General features: G+C 44.0%; 1 protein-coding gene across 1 annotated transcript in view; it reads right to left on the bottom strand.

The window, feature by feature from the left end:
- The window catches only part of NIN (ninein), a 45,514-nt gene that overhangs the window by 4,341 nt on the left and 28,120 nt on the right, over positions 1 to 13,053 (bottom strand). The window contains exons 18-28 of the mRNA XM_065748459.1: positions 12,091 to 12,216; positions 11,633 to 11,702; positions 11,007 to 11,222; positions 10,754 to 10,867; positions 9,574 to 9,696; positions 8,960 to 9,073; positions 8,147 to 8,293; positions 6,987 to 7,148; positions 6,236 to 6,385; positions 5,629 to 5,727; positions 2,233 to 2,424 (exon numbers count right to left, since the gene is read on the bottom strand). Of these exons, the coding sequence (XP_065604531.1) occupies positions 2,233 to 2,424; positions 5,629 to 5,727; positions 6,236 to 6,385; positions 6,987 to 7,148; positions 8,147 to 8,293; positions 8,960 to 9,073; positions 9,574 to 9,696; positions 10,754 to 10,867; positions 11,007 to 11,222; positions 11,633 to 11,702; positions 12,091 to 12,216 (1,513 nt within the window). The remainder of the gene's footprint in view (positions 1 to 2,232; positions 2,425 to 5,628; positions 5,728 to 6,235; positions 6,386 to 6,986; positions 7,149 to 8,146; positions 8,294 to 8,959; positions 9,074 to 9,573; positions 9,697 to 10,753; positions 10,868 to 11,006; positions 11,223 to 11,632; positions 11,703 to 12,090; positions 12,217 to 13,053) is intronic.

Here is a 13,053-nt window from a genome sequence, read left to right on the forward strand (position 1 = left end):
CACTGACCTCCTCTTCAAATTTAGTTGCAAGCCTTCTGCTGAGACAGCTGAGCAAGCTGTTGGCCAGAGGGTACTTGTTTTCCAATGTAAATCAGCAGAAAGGGGGAGTTGAGCAACTCGGAGTACTTCCAAGCAGAACTATGGGTTGGCAGTGGTTGGAGGGGACCTTCTGGGAACCTTGGCTCAGGGATGGGCCCATGGCACTCGTACTGAGCAAGGCCCAATGTGTATGGCAGTACTGGGCAGATGTTGCTCAGGAGAAAGGTAGGCAGGTTAACAGAGGAGAAAAGGCAGAGGGGCTTCAGTGTGATGAAGTTGGAATAGGGAGCTTTGTGAGCAACAGCACGGACTGTAATGCCAAGGAGAACACAGACCACTGCAGCCATGACTGAAAAGCAATGAAGGATGCAAAGCATAAGGAGCACTCAAATTCCAAAAAGGTGGAGGGTAACTTTGGTGCCTTACAAAGAAGGACTGGGGATTGAAGAAAGCAGCACTAACAGAACGAGGTGGTCAACTGGTGCAGAAAACATGAATGAGCTGCCATTGTACTCAATGGTGAGAAGACAGCAAAGAGGGTTAGGATGCAACTTCCCAGGATGCTAAAGGGAACATTACAATGGACGTGAGCCTCAGGATGATGAAGGGAAAAGGCTAAGGATTAAAGCTGTTTAAAGAAGCAGGTTCATCCCAGCTTAAAGCATCCACCACTTTGGCCTTGTTTATTGCTGTAGAATGAATGCTTCACAACAGTGATTTTAGAAAGTCACGTAGTAGAGCCCAAGAAAGCAGCTGCAGGAGATGTTCTGAACTGGAAGTTTGTTCACAGCTGTTCACTTGAAGTTAAAATCGATGCAAAAAGGAAAGTTATGAGGATTAAGTTAACAAATGCTTGCAAAACCTCTCTGAAAGGATTTTCAAATTCATGAAGGTTCTAGGAAACAGAACTGAGACACCTGTAAAACTGTGGGCTCCAGGATACGACCAGTTTGCAAACTGTTTCTCAGGCTTTCAAGAGCACAATTAGAAAGCTACTTCTAAAGCAACGCACACGGCACATTCATTTTGCAGATGCTGCTGCTGTAACATGGCTTTTATTGATTTCAACATTCAGCTGCAGGCTTTGCTTTCCTACGTGTGTAACTGAGTGCATCAGTAATGCACCTCCATCATGACTCAGTGAAAGGGAGAGAAACTGACAACTCACTTTTCCTTCTGTATTCTTTGCTGTTAAGCTCCTTTATATATATAAATAAGTTATAAATATATATATTTGTACATTTCTAATTTCTCTATGTAAAATGCAACAGACTGTAAAATGTATATATTTTTTCTGCTAACAGGTTAAATCAAAGACTTGACATTTTTATTAAGCTATAAGATAAAGCTCTAAGAAAGTCATATTATTTTAAGCCAAAGCTGTAGAGATTTAGGGATGTGGTTACCAAAACATCATTTGATTTTTCCAGTGAAAAAGACCTGCAGAAAGGGGGAGCTGAACAACTCAAAGAACTCTGGACAAAACTATGGGTTGGCAGAGGTCAGTGGACAGCCTGATTTTAAGGTTAATTTTATATGGGAGATGGAACATTTGCTAGTAGATCTGATTGTTGCATCATTCAGTCTTGCATGTTGAAATATGAGGAGTGACTCAGCTCAATGAGTGCAGTGGCTGTATCTTTGCTGGAATTTGACTGTTTTCCCTCAGAAACACTGAGGATGCTGTTTCAGGATAACAGCAATGGTGCCCTTCAAACAACGTCCTCTCGTGACCACATAATGAAAATGGGGAGACTTCAGAAAAAGAGTTACTTGTCTGTATTATGCTCTGCAATGTTTCATGTGGCAGCACCAGCCTGAACTCGTACTTGATGTCTGATGCCAGTGTGTCTGTGCAATGTGCATTTTTTGAAGCAAAGGCTCCAGACAGATGGTAGGGAAAATAAAAAGCCAACTACAAACACTTATACACATTGATCAGAAGGAGAAAAGCCACAGTTGAACATGGATGGAGCAAGCCAAGAAGATGAAGGGGACTCCAGAACTGAGCCATGGCTCGAGCTATATATACCAAATCAAGGTTTGTTTTGTGTAGAGCTTCAATGGAACTACTTTTAATTTTTGAACTGGCATAAACAGAGAACGGATCTCAAAAAAACAAAACAAATCAAAACACCAAACAAACCCAACACCCCACGGACGCAGCAGCCCACCTTGAAACGAGAGCTTTACCTGTTGCACGTTCGTCTCAGAAGCTCTGCTTTCAAGCTCCTCCTGCAGCCGCTGGCTCCGCTGCTCTGCCTGCAGCAGCTGGTGCTGGAGCTGCAGGAGCTGCTCCCTGGGCACCACGGTGCAGCCCTGCTGTGGGAGCTCCCGGAGGTGCAGGGGCTGGCTAAGCATCCCGCTGCCGCTCGAGTGTCGCATCTGCAGAGCAACACAGACAGGCTGTCAGGGGACAGCAGCACCACGGGTTGCACAAGGTGTGTTTCTGGAGTTGTTTGTGATGCATGATGTGCTAGAGCTCAGCTTAAAGCGTTCCTTGCACACAAGAGAATCGAGTCAAGCCAGTAGCAGGTGCTAAGACAAACTTTTCCCAATGAAAAGGATGCATCTATGTGCAGCTCTGCAAAGTCTTTGATTCATAACTTCAGCCCTGATTTACGACTTGTTGAATTTCTGGTGAAATCCTAAGCAGGTGTGTGGTGAGCTATAGCATTTATTTTTCATTGTAACCTTAGTCTTTGCTGCCCTTCTAATAAGAGCATCTTGGTACAAATAAATGCACTAGTATAGAATTATCTTAGACTTAAGGCTGGAGAAGACCTCTAAGATCCCCCAAGACCAATCATCCACCTACAACCAATACTGCCCACTAACCATGTACCTAAGCCTACATTTACACTTTCCTCCAGAGGAAAAGGTACACCAATCCCTAACACCAGAGACAGCGACTGCACCACCTCCCTGGGCAGCCTGTGCCAACCCAACCACCCCTTCAGAGAAGGGATTCTTCCCCATATTCAGCTTAGCATGAGGCAGGCCAAAGGTGCCATCCCCCAGAGCTTATTGTTTCTAGTCTTCAATCTAGGCAAAAAGTAAAACCAAATCCCAAAAGCAAAATAAATTTTCTATACAGTCTGGGGTGATTTAAGGATTTTCATGCTCTCTGCAACGTTGTCCTCAGAATTCACTATTTAGGAGCCCATATATCTACTGAACAAAAGACCTCTCAACACATTTAATGTTCTCCATTTAGAGTCAAGCAGAGCTTGATAAAATTTCTTGAGACTTAAAGTTTCAGACAAGCCAATTTGCAGCTTGAATTTGCATAAGATTAATGCTTTCTTCGTGTAAAAATGATTCTTCCTGTAAGAGCCAGCTAACAAGAGGATTTTATGATGTGGTTATCTCATAACCATTACTGCAGTCCCTTAGGAAAAGGTACGTGAGATTATGTTAGTGGTATTACTTTTCCTTTCACAAATGCTGTAATTAAGGCCTCAATTAGCAGTCACAGTTCCATTACTGAGCTCATCTATAATGGAATCGACTATAAGCATTTTACATAATGGTGTAATTCTATCAAGGGTACTGCTCTAATGGTGTATCCAATGGTGGAGCTTTAACACAGACAGAGAGGGGCTTGAAATGGGATGAGAACATTGGTGCTGTGGCTGTGATAGTGTCTGTTCACCTCTGCTGGCCCAAATGAATAGAATATTGGCTAATAAGGTGTTCTAAAATAGTGTAGTATTTTTTTATATATATATATATCAGAAGGTTTCTCTTGAATCAACTCATCTGGATTGGAGCTATTCTTTTACCACCAGCATCAGCAGTAGAAATAATGAAATATTTAAATGGGATTTGTTCAGACTTTCACGTGATGTGTGACGTTGTAACGCACATGAGCTGAGGAAACCCATCAATAACAAATGCTAGCATCTCAAAATCCAGTTGCATGGCTAATGAAAACAACATAGTCTTTCCATAGTCATCTGTGAAAGGAAGTGGAACAGTAAGGAGCTCACTAAACTATTGGGGATGACACGGTGTGACCACATAGTAGTGTTAGGGAAGCACTTGACAGACTGGTGAAAACACATGCAAGAGGCCAGGGGCAAACATGAGGACGCCTTCAAGCCTCACAGTCACTGGGTGAGAAGGAAGGAACTGAGCCACTTTTCATTTTCTCACAATCAGTTTAATCCTTTTAAATGCAATTGGTCATCTCTCCATTCTCAAAGCAACACCTCTGGAATATGCAGTGCTCCTACCGAATCAAACTGCAGAAAGCACGACCTGCACAAAACAGGTTAGTGCAGCTGCCAAAGCGAGGATGCTACATTAAAATGAATAGTGGCTCCTTTACTTCAGAGATGCATGGCATAAAAAAGAAAATCCATTCAAAGTGTTTTCTTCATGCTATGGTAGTACATTGAAAATTGTTGCTCTACCTTCGCACACTATTTCAGAAAGAGAACTGCACCCTTCTCTGCTAGTTCCAACCACTGAGCTCTAGACAGGTTAGCCATGAACAAAAGGAGAACAGGCACAAAAGAGAAAGTTAGAGGTCACAAAGTGCTGAGTGAATGTTATACACTCCTGTTGGGAAAACGATATCAGAAATAACAAGTCCTGCACGTTTGAACTACAAGTTTTGGGAGGAAACAATTCCACACTTGATGTTCAGACTGAAGAGTCTAACAAAGTTGGGATTTTTCCCAAAGCAGAATTAAGAATACATGAGGCAAAGGCACAGGAAATAAAACTGTTTTCAATGACTTGCCAAAAATTCATCTTTTCTAATCGAATCTTTAATAATTTTACAGCTAATTACACAGTCTATTCAGCATAACATATCTCCCATTTGCTTACTTGATGGGAACCATGAGGCGTTTTAACAAACGATGCTGTAAAAGTCTCATCTGTAAGACATCCTGATTTATGGAACAAGTGCAAAATATGCTTTAAACTCAAATTCAAACCATCAAGATCTTTGCAGAGACAATTTAGAGGTTCAGTTAAGCCCTTCTGTCCCCATCACCACTGTCATTTAAGATGCAGTTTCTGTAACATCCAGCAACACCAAACAAGCCTCTGCACTTACAGCAGGCCTTTAAAGAGACTCTGCTGAAGTTCTCTCTTGTCTTTAACATCAAGTTGCATATGCTCCCATTCAGTTATGCTCTAGATAAGAGAGCAAGGCTTCCATTTGGCCAACTATTCTCGTGGTAAATAAGAACAGGCTTCTACATTAAGAGCAGCATTAGGAAAATATTAGTCAGGAAACTCAAGGTTACATGTTTTATGAAGGAAGAGCGAAGTGTTAGCCTTGCCTCAAGCACAGAAACAAAAATCTTTGCTGTTTGACTTTGTATCTGGAACATTACATGAACTACCATGAACCACACTGTGCTTCACAGAAGCACATTGGTCACACTAACCCTGATCATGAAACATGACAACAACATGAGAGGACATTAATTCTTCTAGTTGTGATCATCGACCCCTGGAGATGAGAGGCTGTTGATTTTTTTCCATTTTATAAATCAAGTCATAAATTCAGTGACATACTGATAAACCTCCACACTACAGTCAATACAGTCAACACCTATTGAGAAGTACCTCCATTAACTGATCATCCAGCTTGACTTGCTTCTTCCTTAGCCCTTCATTTTCCGAGCTCGTTTCCAATTCATGGCCAAGAGAATTCATCTGACTGATCTATGGAAGACAAGAGGTTTCCTTAGAATGGCAGTAGCTTTGTTTTATCTGCTGTATTCAACATGCAAGTCACAAGTTGCTGCACATCACAACTCCAGATTAAGTATTTGGACAAGTGTAATGCTTTGTTAGAAGCTATATCTAAAAGTTATACAGCACGCCAGACAGAAGCATCAAATAAAAGGCAGGGTAGTGTTTTTCAGTTGAAATGTGGTAGATCTAGCAATGCAGATCACTTAGAGGCTACGTTTTGTTTGTGGCTCCCACGTTCCACCAGTGAACAGTTTGTACCAACAGCTCCTACAGCACAGAGCGTTGCTCCGCTGCAGTGCAATCAGCTGAAGCACAGAGCAGGAGACAGTGGGCACCTTGGGACAGGGATGTGTAAAAGACAGAGCACAAAGCTCAGAGTAAAAGAAATAAATCAGTGATTCAGAATTCACAGAATTCATCTCTGTGAGCTGTTTAGTGCAGCGCTGACCCCACAGATTCACCACCAGAGACTAACCTTCCTATTGGCAGACGACAGCTCTTTCTGTAGCTGTTCACACTCTCTCTTCAAGCTTAATTTCTCTTGTTCTATGGCTTTGACAATACCTGACTGGCTTTGATGTTTTTGGTGCTTTAGGGAAAGGACAGTAGATTCCAGCTGTCGGATCTAAAGATACCAGAGATGAACCAATGTGAGGAGACATTTCAAACCATTCCATCTGCTTTGCAGCACATTCCAGTAGGCCAAAACTAACCACCCACTGCAAATCAATTGCATTTGCAGTATCTCACACCAATTGATTTCAGACTCTTAGATTGTGGTACTTCTGATATTTAAGCTTTGAGCATCCCTTCTCCCTCCCTACAACGTGCCTAACATTGCGTACTGAGAAATTAAACATGGAGAATGCTCAAAGGTTTAATAAATAAATCCCAGAATTGCAGGGGTTGGAAGGGCTCTCTAGAGCTTCCCCAGCTCGACCCCCTGCTCAAACATGTTGCACAGGAAAGCATCCAGGTGGGTTTTGAGTATCCCCAGAGAAGGAGACCCCACCACCTCTCTGGGCATCCTGTGCCAGGGCTCTGTCACAGATGATGGCCCTCACAATCCCTGCAACCCTCTGCTGGGTTCTCCCCAGCTGCTGCATGTCTGCTTGGCACTGAGGAACCCAGAAGGGGATCCAGTGCTCCAGATGTGGCCTCCTCAGGGCAGAGCAGAGGAAGCAGACCAAAATCTTAGGCAAGAGACTGTCTGAAACATCACCTACCTTCTCCCTGGCGTGCACCAGCTCTGCGGCAGAGCTGCGGGCCTCCCTCTGCAGCCGCTCCTTCTCCTGCCGCAACAGCTGCTGCTCCTGGGCCATCAGCTGCTCCAGCTCTTCCTGCTGTGAGCACCCTGGGGAAGGCACAGCCCGTGCTAGGACCCGGTTCTTAAGACAGACAAAGTTGCAGGGTTAGGCCTTCAGCAGAGATGTAGATGCTTTCTCCTTTCAGGTGGGGGTTAAGGAGGCTTTGGGTTCCACAGGGTTCCATCTCCCTCCCAGCCTACATGCCATTTTCCAATCAAATCCAGCATGGTCATCCCAGTGTGCAGCCAAGCACTTCACCAAAACCACAGCTGGAGTGGTTACTGCAAGCACACACAGCACAAAAAGGCAATTTGGGCTCTATTTTGCACCCTCATTGAGCAAATAATGGAACCTCATTATGTATTATTCTGTAATAGCTGTGATTCAGTTCCCGCTGCACACTCCTGAAGCATTCTCCTTTCTGTGTGGACATTAAATATTCCTTTAATTATACAGCAAAAGAGCCAAATCAGGGACTACATTCATGATGCCAACACAGGACTGCTGCCTGCCACCTCCTTCAGACCCAGCTCCTCATCAGCTGAGCAGGGCTGCTGGAATGCTGTGTCTTGCCAAAACAAGTTGGGAAATTAGATTGCTGTCAATTAGTTCGATTGTTAATGGCATGTTATGTGTAAACTCACACATTGCCCACTGCTTCCTATGTTTTTATTGGAAAAAGATTTGTTCTGGGGGAAAAGTACTCTTTGGAAATGGACTGCTCATGGTCTGTCCTCATATATAGAGGAATTTTAAAATTAAATTGGTGCTGCAAACAACCTTACAAGACTAATGATAGTTAACTCTTAAAACTGAAAACAATTAAAACCAGAAAACATCATAGAAATACAAGTTCTTTTTATACCTTCCTCCCTCTAGCCAGTTTGACAGCTAGCCTTCTATCATTTGTGTCTGCAAGAGTCAAAACCAATGTCATTCAGAATCTGCTTGCTCAGGCCCGCAGCACTGTTTTTGCCTTACTCATTAATGAGCCAACCTGAAAACTAGACTAGCTCCAGCAGCAGGCTGCAGGATACCCATCTGGAGTCACCCACACGGAGCTGACTGAGGTCAGTTACCTTCTCATTTGCGTTCTGCAGCTGCTTGTGTAAAGACATCACCTCTTGTTCAAGGGTTTCCTTCTCCTGCTGTGCCACCCACAGGTCTGACTTCAGGCGGGACAATTGGAGGGTGGTGGTCTGCAGCACTTCATCCAGGCTCTGAACCTGGAATGTGCAGAAACACAGCTCTGCATCAAGCTTTTGTCTGCTGAGATGTACACATCCCAAGTCTCTGCTATTTGACTGCTGTCTACCTGGTAGGAGTGCAGAGATAACGCTGGCAGCCCACCTCCTAAAACTTTTTTTTACTTCTCTGAATTTCTGCTTCAAATTAGCTGCCATACATTCTTAAATACAGCCAAAATATTGCACTCAGACATCTTAACATTCCAGAATATTTACAGTGATAGGCTGGGAAAAGGAGACTCCTTTCCAATTATTTCTTCTTTCTTGGCCAACAAGAAACAAGAGCAGTGCCACCAGCCAAGCAAATGGTCATTTGTTCCCTCCCTCGGCTGCTAGGAGACAAACTACCACCAAAAAGCAGGGAGCAGAAGCAACATCTCTGCAGTGTCTGAGGGACAGCTGGGCAGAATGAAATAGCAAGAGGAACTTGGCTACAGACATAAAACAGAGCTTATTCTTGGGGAAAAAGAAAAGGTCATCTTTAACAAGTTCTCTCTTGTCCTTTAAGGACAGCACTTTGAAAGCCCATCAAAGCACCCATTCTCAGCCACATGAAGTCTTCATACATGTTAGAAGAAGGCTGTTTTCTAAGAGAAAAGCTGTACGTGAGATTCTGAAACACCATAACAGAACCCACTGTTGTACCTTCTCCTGTGAAGCTGAGAGCTGTGTTTTCAGGGTCTGACTCTGTTGTTCCCAGGACTTCTGCTCCTGCTTCAAGCTGCCAACCATGCTCTCCAAGCAGCTTACTTTGGCCACCTGGAATAAGATTACATCACTAAGCCTGAATCATTCAGGATTTTCCTTAACTCGGTTTGACTTTGGGAGTTCAGATAGATGGAGTTACAGCTACGCAAGGAAATTGGAGGAGAGCAAAAAACACAACCAAACCACCAACTCAGCTCAAATCTCCACATAACAGAACTGTTATTTATGGTGCTGCTCCAGCCTGGAGCTGGAATACAGAGTGCAAGAACACTGTCCTCCTTGTCCTGCTGCAACATTTCTATCCATGCTTCTGTTCTCACAATGCATGGAATCTGCTACATAATCAAACTGCCCTCAAGCTATCTTCCAAAAGCTCTCTTTAAGAGCAGAGGGAAAAAAATGCAATGGCATGGAAGCCTTGATCCAGCCTGGAGGTAAAAAGGAAATTCAAAGTGATTTTACAGCTTAGAGGGATGCAGATTGTGATATAAGAACTTCACCACCTTGTTACAGCACAAGGGTAGGAACACGAGTGTGCAGTCCTGCCTTACCTTATCGATACACCTGCTTAATTCCTCACTCAGGGCTTCCTTTTCTTTCAGCAGCTTTTCATTCTTAGTCATCAAGCTAGAGACTTCATTCTGAAGGTCAGAGAAGTCAGGGCATCTGGGCAGCTGTGGGAAACAACCCCCTCTCATTTCAGAGCCTCGCATGCAAGCACTAAACAAAGCCTTCTCCTCACCTTAGGACCAAGCATCATGTACTGGATAGAGGGGAAAAGACAGGAGCAGAATAACACTCACAACCCAGGACAGCCTGTGTTAGGGCTCCTGCAAACCACGCACCCACAGACAGCTGCTACACTTCCTGCATGGCCTGTATTGGTGTGTTAAAGCCCATCCAAATGGATGGTATCACCATTTACACTGGACAGTGAACATAGCAGACCCCAAATCTTGGAATCTTCATTTTGTGTTATTTATGGTGATTATTACTTCATTTTATTTTCATGAATAATCATAACAGAGTGAGAATTCTCCTTCCCACATCTACATGTCACCATTTGACCTCTAACATCAACGAGGCAGATAAGGCTTTGGATAACTCCTTCCCAGAGAAGGGAGAAAGAAAAGCCATACAGCTGACTTCTGATCCTTTTTTCATTTGGTACAGTGCTTCAGCTTCGTCTGTCTGCTCCTGTGCACTCTGGGCTATGCCACTCAATCTTCTGCCTTCAATTACACTAAAGCCACAATCCACTCTTGACTAAATAGACCTTTTCTGCTTTTGCTTTTTAAGACCATTATAAATCCCAAGCATTGGGAACATCAAATGAGTGCTCTGCTCTAAAGAAAATGACTTTGTGGCACCCTAATCAGGAAGGCTAATTCATTCATAGCCTTCATTATCTACAACTATTATTATATACTTACTGCCAAATCAACCATGTTCATGTGGGCAACAGCCAAGCCCTCCAAGAAATTATCTTTTTAAGCTCTAAGCTGCCAAATTCTCCAAGTGGCACTCTTAATGCTTTGGCTTTGCTAGGGGACATGCTGGAAGTGACCACTCCTTCAGAAGAGCTGGATGGATGTTACCAACTATTCACTGAGGCATTCTCCTGTCCACTCTACCCATGCAAGCTAGAAAAGCCTTATATGTCACTGAATTTGGTCATTCCAACTCAATCAAGAGCTCTCAGCCACCTGGTACCTGGACAGGGTGCCATACCTGTTTTGTCTTCTCCAGTTCCTCCTTGAGAAGGCAGTTTTCCTGCTCCAGTATATGAGCTTGAACTTTCAATTTCGACAGCTCCATCTCCAAGGAGGACACCACATTTGATGACTGCAAAAAGTAAAAGGCTCAGATTTCAGTTTGAGAGGCAGTAACCAAGGTTAAGCAGAGGATGCTGAGACCAGTGATATGGGTTAGAGAAATGGATGCTAATTCCTAAAGGTTACGTTGCTCCATTCCAGTCCCATACCTTAACTTTGTTGTTTTCTAGTTCCTCTTTCAGTGCCAATCTCTCCTTTTCCCACTCTTCCAGGGTACATTTTCCTGCTTCCCTTTCCTTTTGCTTGAGCACTCTTGCCAGCTGTTGGTTGAGATCCTGCACATCTGCTTGATTTTTTGAGTTTCTCTGGCTCAGTTCTATGTTTTCAGAGTCCAGCTGCTGGTTCCTGGCCTTCAGATCTGTTACCTGAATTGGGAGAGCAGTTTCAGTAGTGACAAATCCTGCACTGAATGGTTTTCTTTTTAATAAACCAACCAAACAAAAAACACCTACATTCCTTTTTTATTAAGGTGATTAAGGAGAACTGACAAGTGTCACTCTAATTCACCAGCCCTGCCATGGAAACAATCACAGAACGGTGACTGAGTGGTGAGACATAGCAGACAGTTAACTGTGGACCAGTCATGACCCCAGAGCCTATTGTACCTGCTCCATGCCCTCTTCTGGGGCCAAATCAAGTAGAATTGTTTTCAAGAGCAGGACTGCTGCTGCTGGCATGCTACATGCAGAACTACAGTCTTAGCTATCACCGTCTAAAGAAGGAATGATGGTTATACAGTGATGATGCTCCAGAGAAGCTGATGGACTCCGCATACCTGCTTTTTCAGATTGTCAACCATCTTCTGCACAGCCACTTTCTCCTTCCTTACTGCCTCTATCTTTTGCCTAAGAAAAAGGAAAGCTCATCAGCATAAGGGTCACTTGTTAATATATGTGCCTGCAAGAACAAGCTGGTTGACAACAAGAATTGGTCATTCTGGACTTTTATTTTACATGTGGCATCACTGCTTCGCACAGGCTTGGTGAGTACTTCCTTGACATTCCCATGCATTTGTTTCCTAGAAGACCTATGGGTTAAGCTCCTCCTTTAGCTCTAGGATCAGACAGGAGAAACAGTGGGCTGGGAAGCTGCACAAGGATTGCTGGTAGCACCAGGCAGTCTGCCTGCTTCAAAGCCTGGGCAATATCTAAGGCATGCAGGAGCTCTAGGAGAAAGGACATGACCTTGCATCAAGAGCCCAAAGGTGAAGACGTGGTCCCTCCGAGTCCTTACCGCATCTCCTCCCGGGACCCGTTCAGCTCACGCAGTTTCAGGCTGGAAGCACTGCCCTCCTCATTTAACAGCGTCACTTTGTTTCTCAGAGTAGCATTTTCTTCTCTGAGCTTCTCAGCCTCACATCTGTGGCACAGAGACATGACAGGTGAGAACAGCTTCTGTGCATCACCTAGGAAGAGAAGCCACGAAAGCCTGGACTGCTTGTGACACTTGACAACAAAGCCACACCTGGGAAATTCATATGAGCTGTGTGCAGATTTCACATTTAGACTGCTTCCCAAATCAAGAGAAAGGGGATATATCTGTATAAGACAGCTGCACAAAGTTAAATAATTAAGGTAGCAAGTAGAAGTTTCACACTTCAATACTGTACTGTACCTTCTGATCTTTAGTTACCAATAATGCAGTTGTGGGGCACTGGCACAGGTTGCCCAGAGATATGGTGGTGATCCATCTCTGGAGAAACCCAAGGTCAGGGGATGGGCTCTGAGCACCGATGGAGCTGTGGGTGCCCCTGTGCACTGCAGGGAGTGGGACCAGGTGGCCTTTAAGGGTTCCTTCCAACCCAAACCATTCTATGACTCTTTAGCATTGACTCTGGTATTTAAAAAAAGCAAAACACTTCTAGTAGAACTCAGTACAAGAAAGGAAAACAAAGAGGTGATATTAGTAAAAGCTGAAAGCATTCTGAAGAAATTACCACAATCTTTTAGACACTAAACACAAGAGGTCCCTGCTGTACAAACTACACACTGCACAGGCAGCTACATCCGTGGGCAAGTCACTTGTGTCAAGTTGTGCTAAGCCATGTTCAGAGGAGCAAGACGCATTGTTATCCACATTCAGACACCTAGCAGCACTCAGTCCCAGGCACTGCTTTCTAGGGCTAAACTACAGAGGTTAATGTGGCAGCTGCAGTGTGGTCAGTAGAGCTATGGACGGTCAGCAGGACACACACTA

This window comes from Cyrtonyx montezumae, unplaced genomic scaffold, assembly GCF_038088225.1.
Source record: "Cyrtonyx montezumae isolate F1298 unplaced genomic scaffold, pur_monq_1.0 scaffold_10, whole genome shotgun sequence".
NCBI classification, from domain to species: Eukaryota; Metazoa; Chordata; class Aves; order Galliformes; family Odontophoridae; genus Cyrtonyx; species Cyrtonyx montezumae.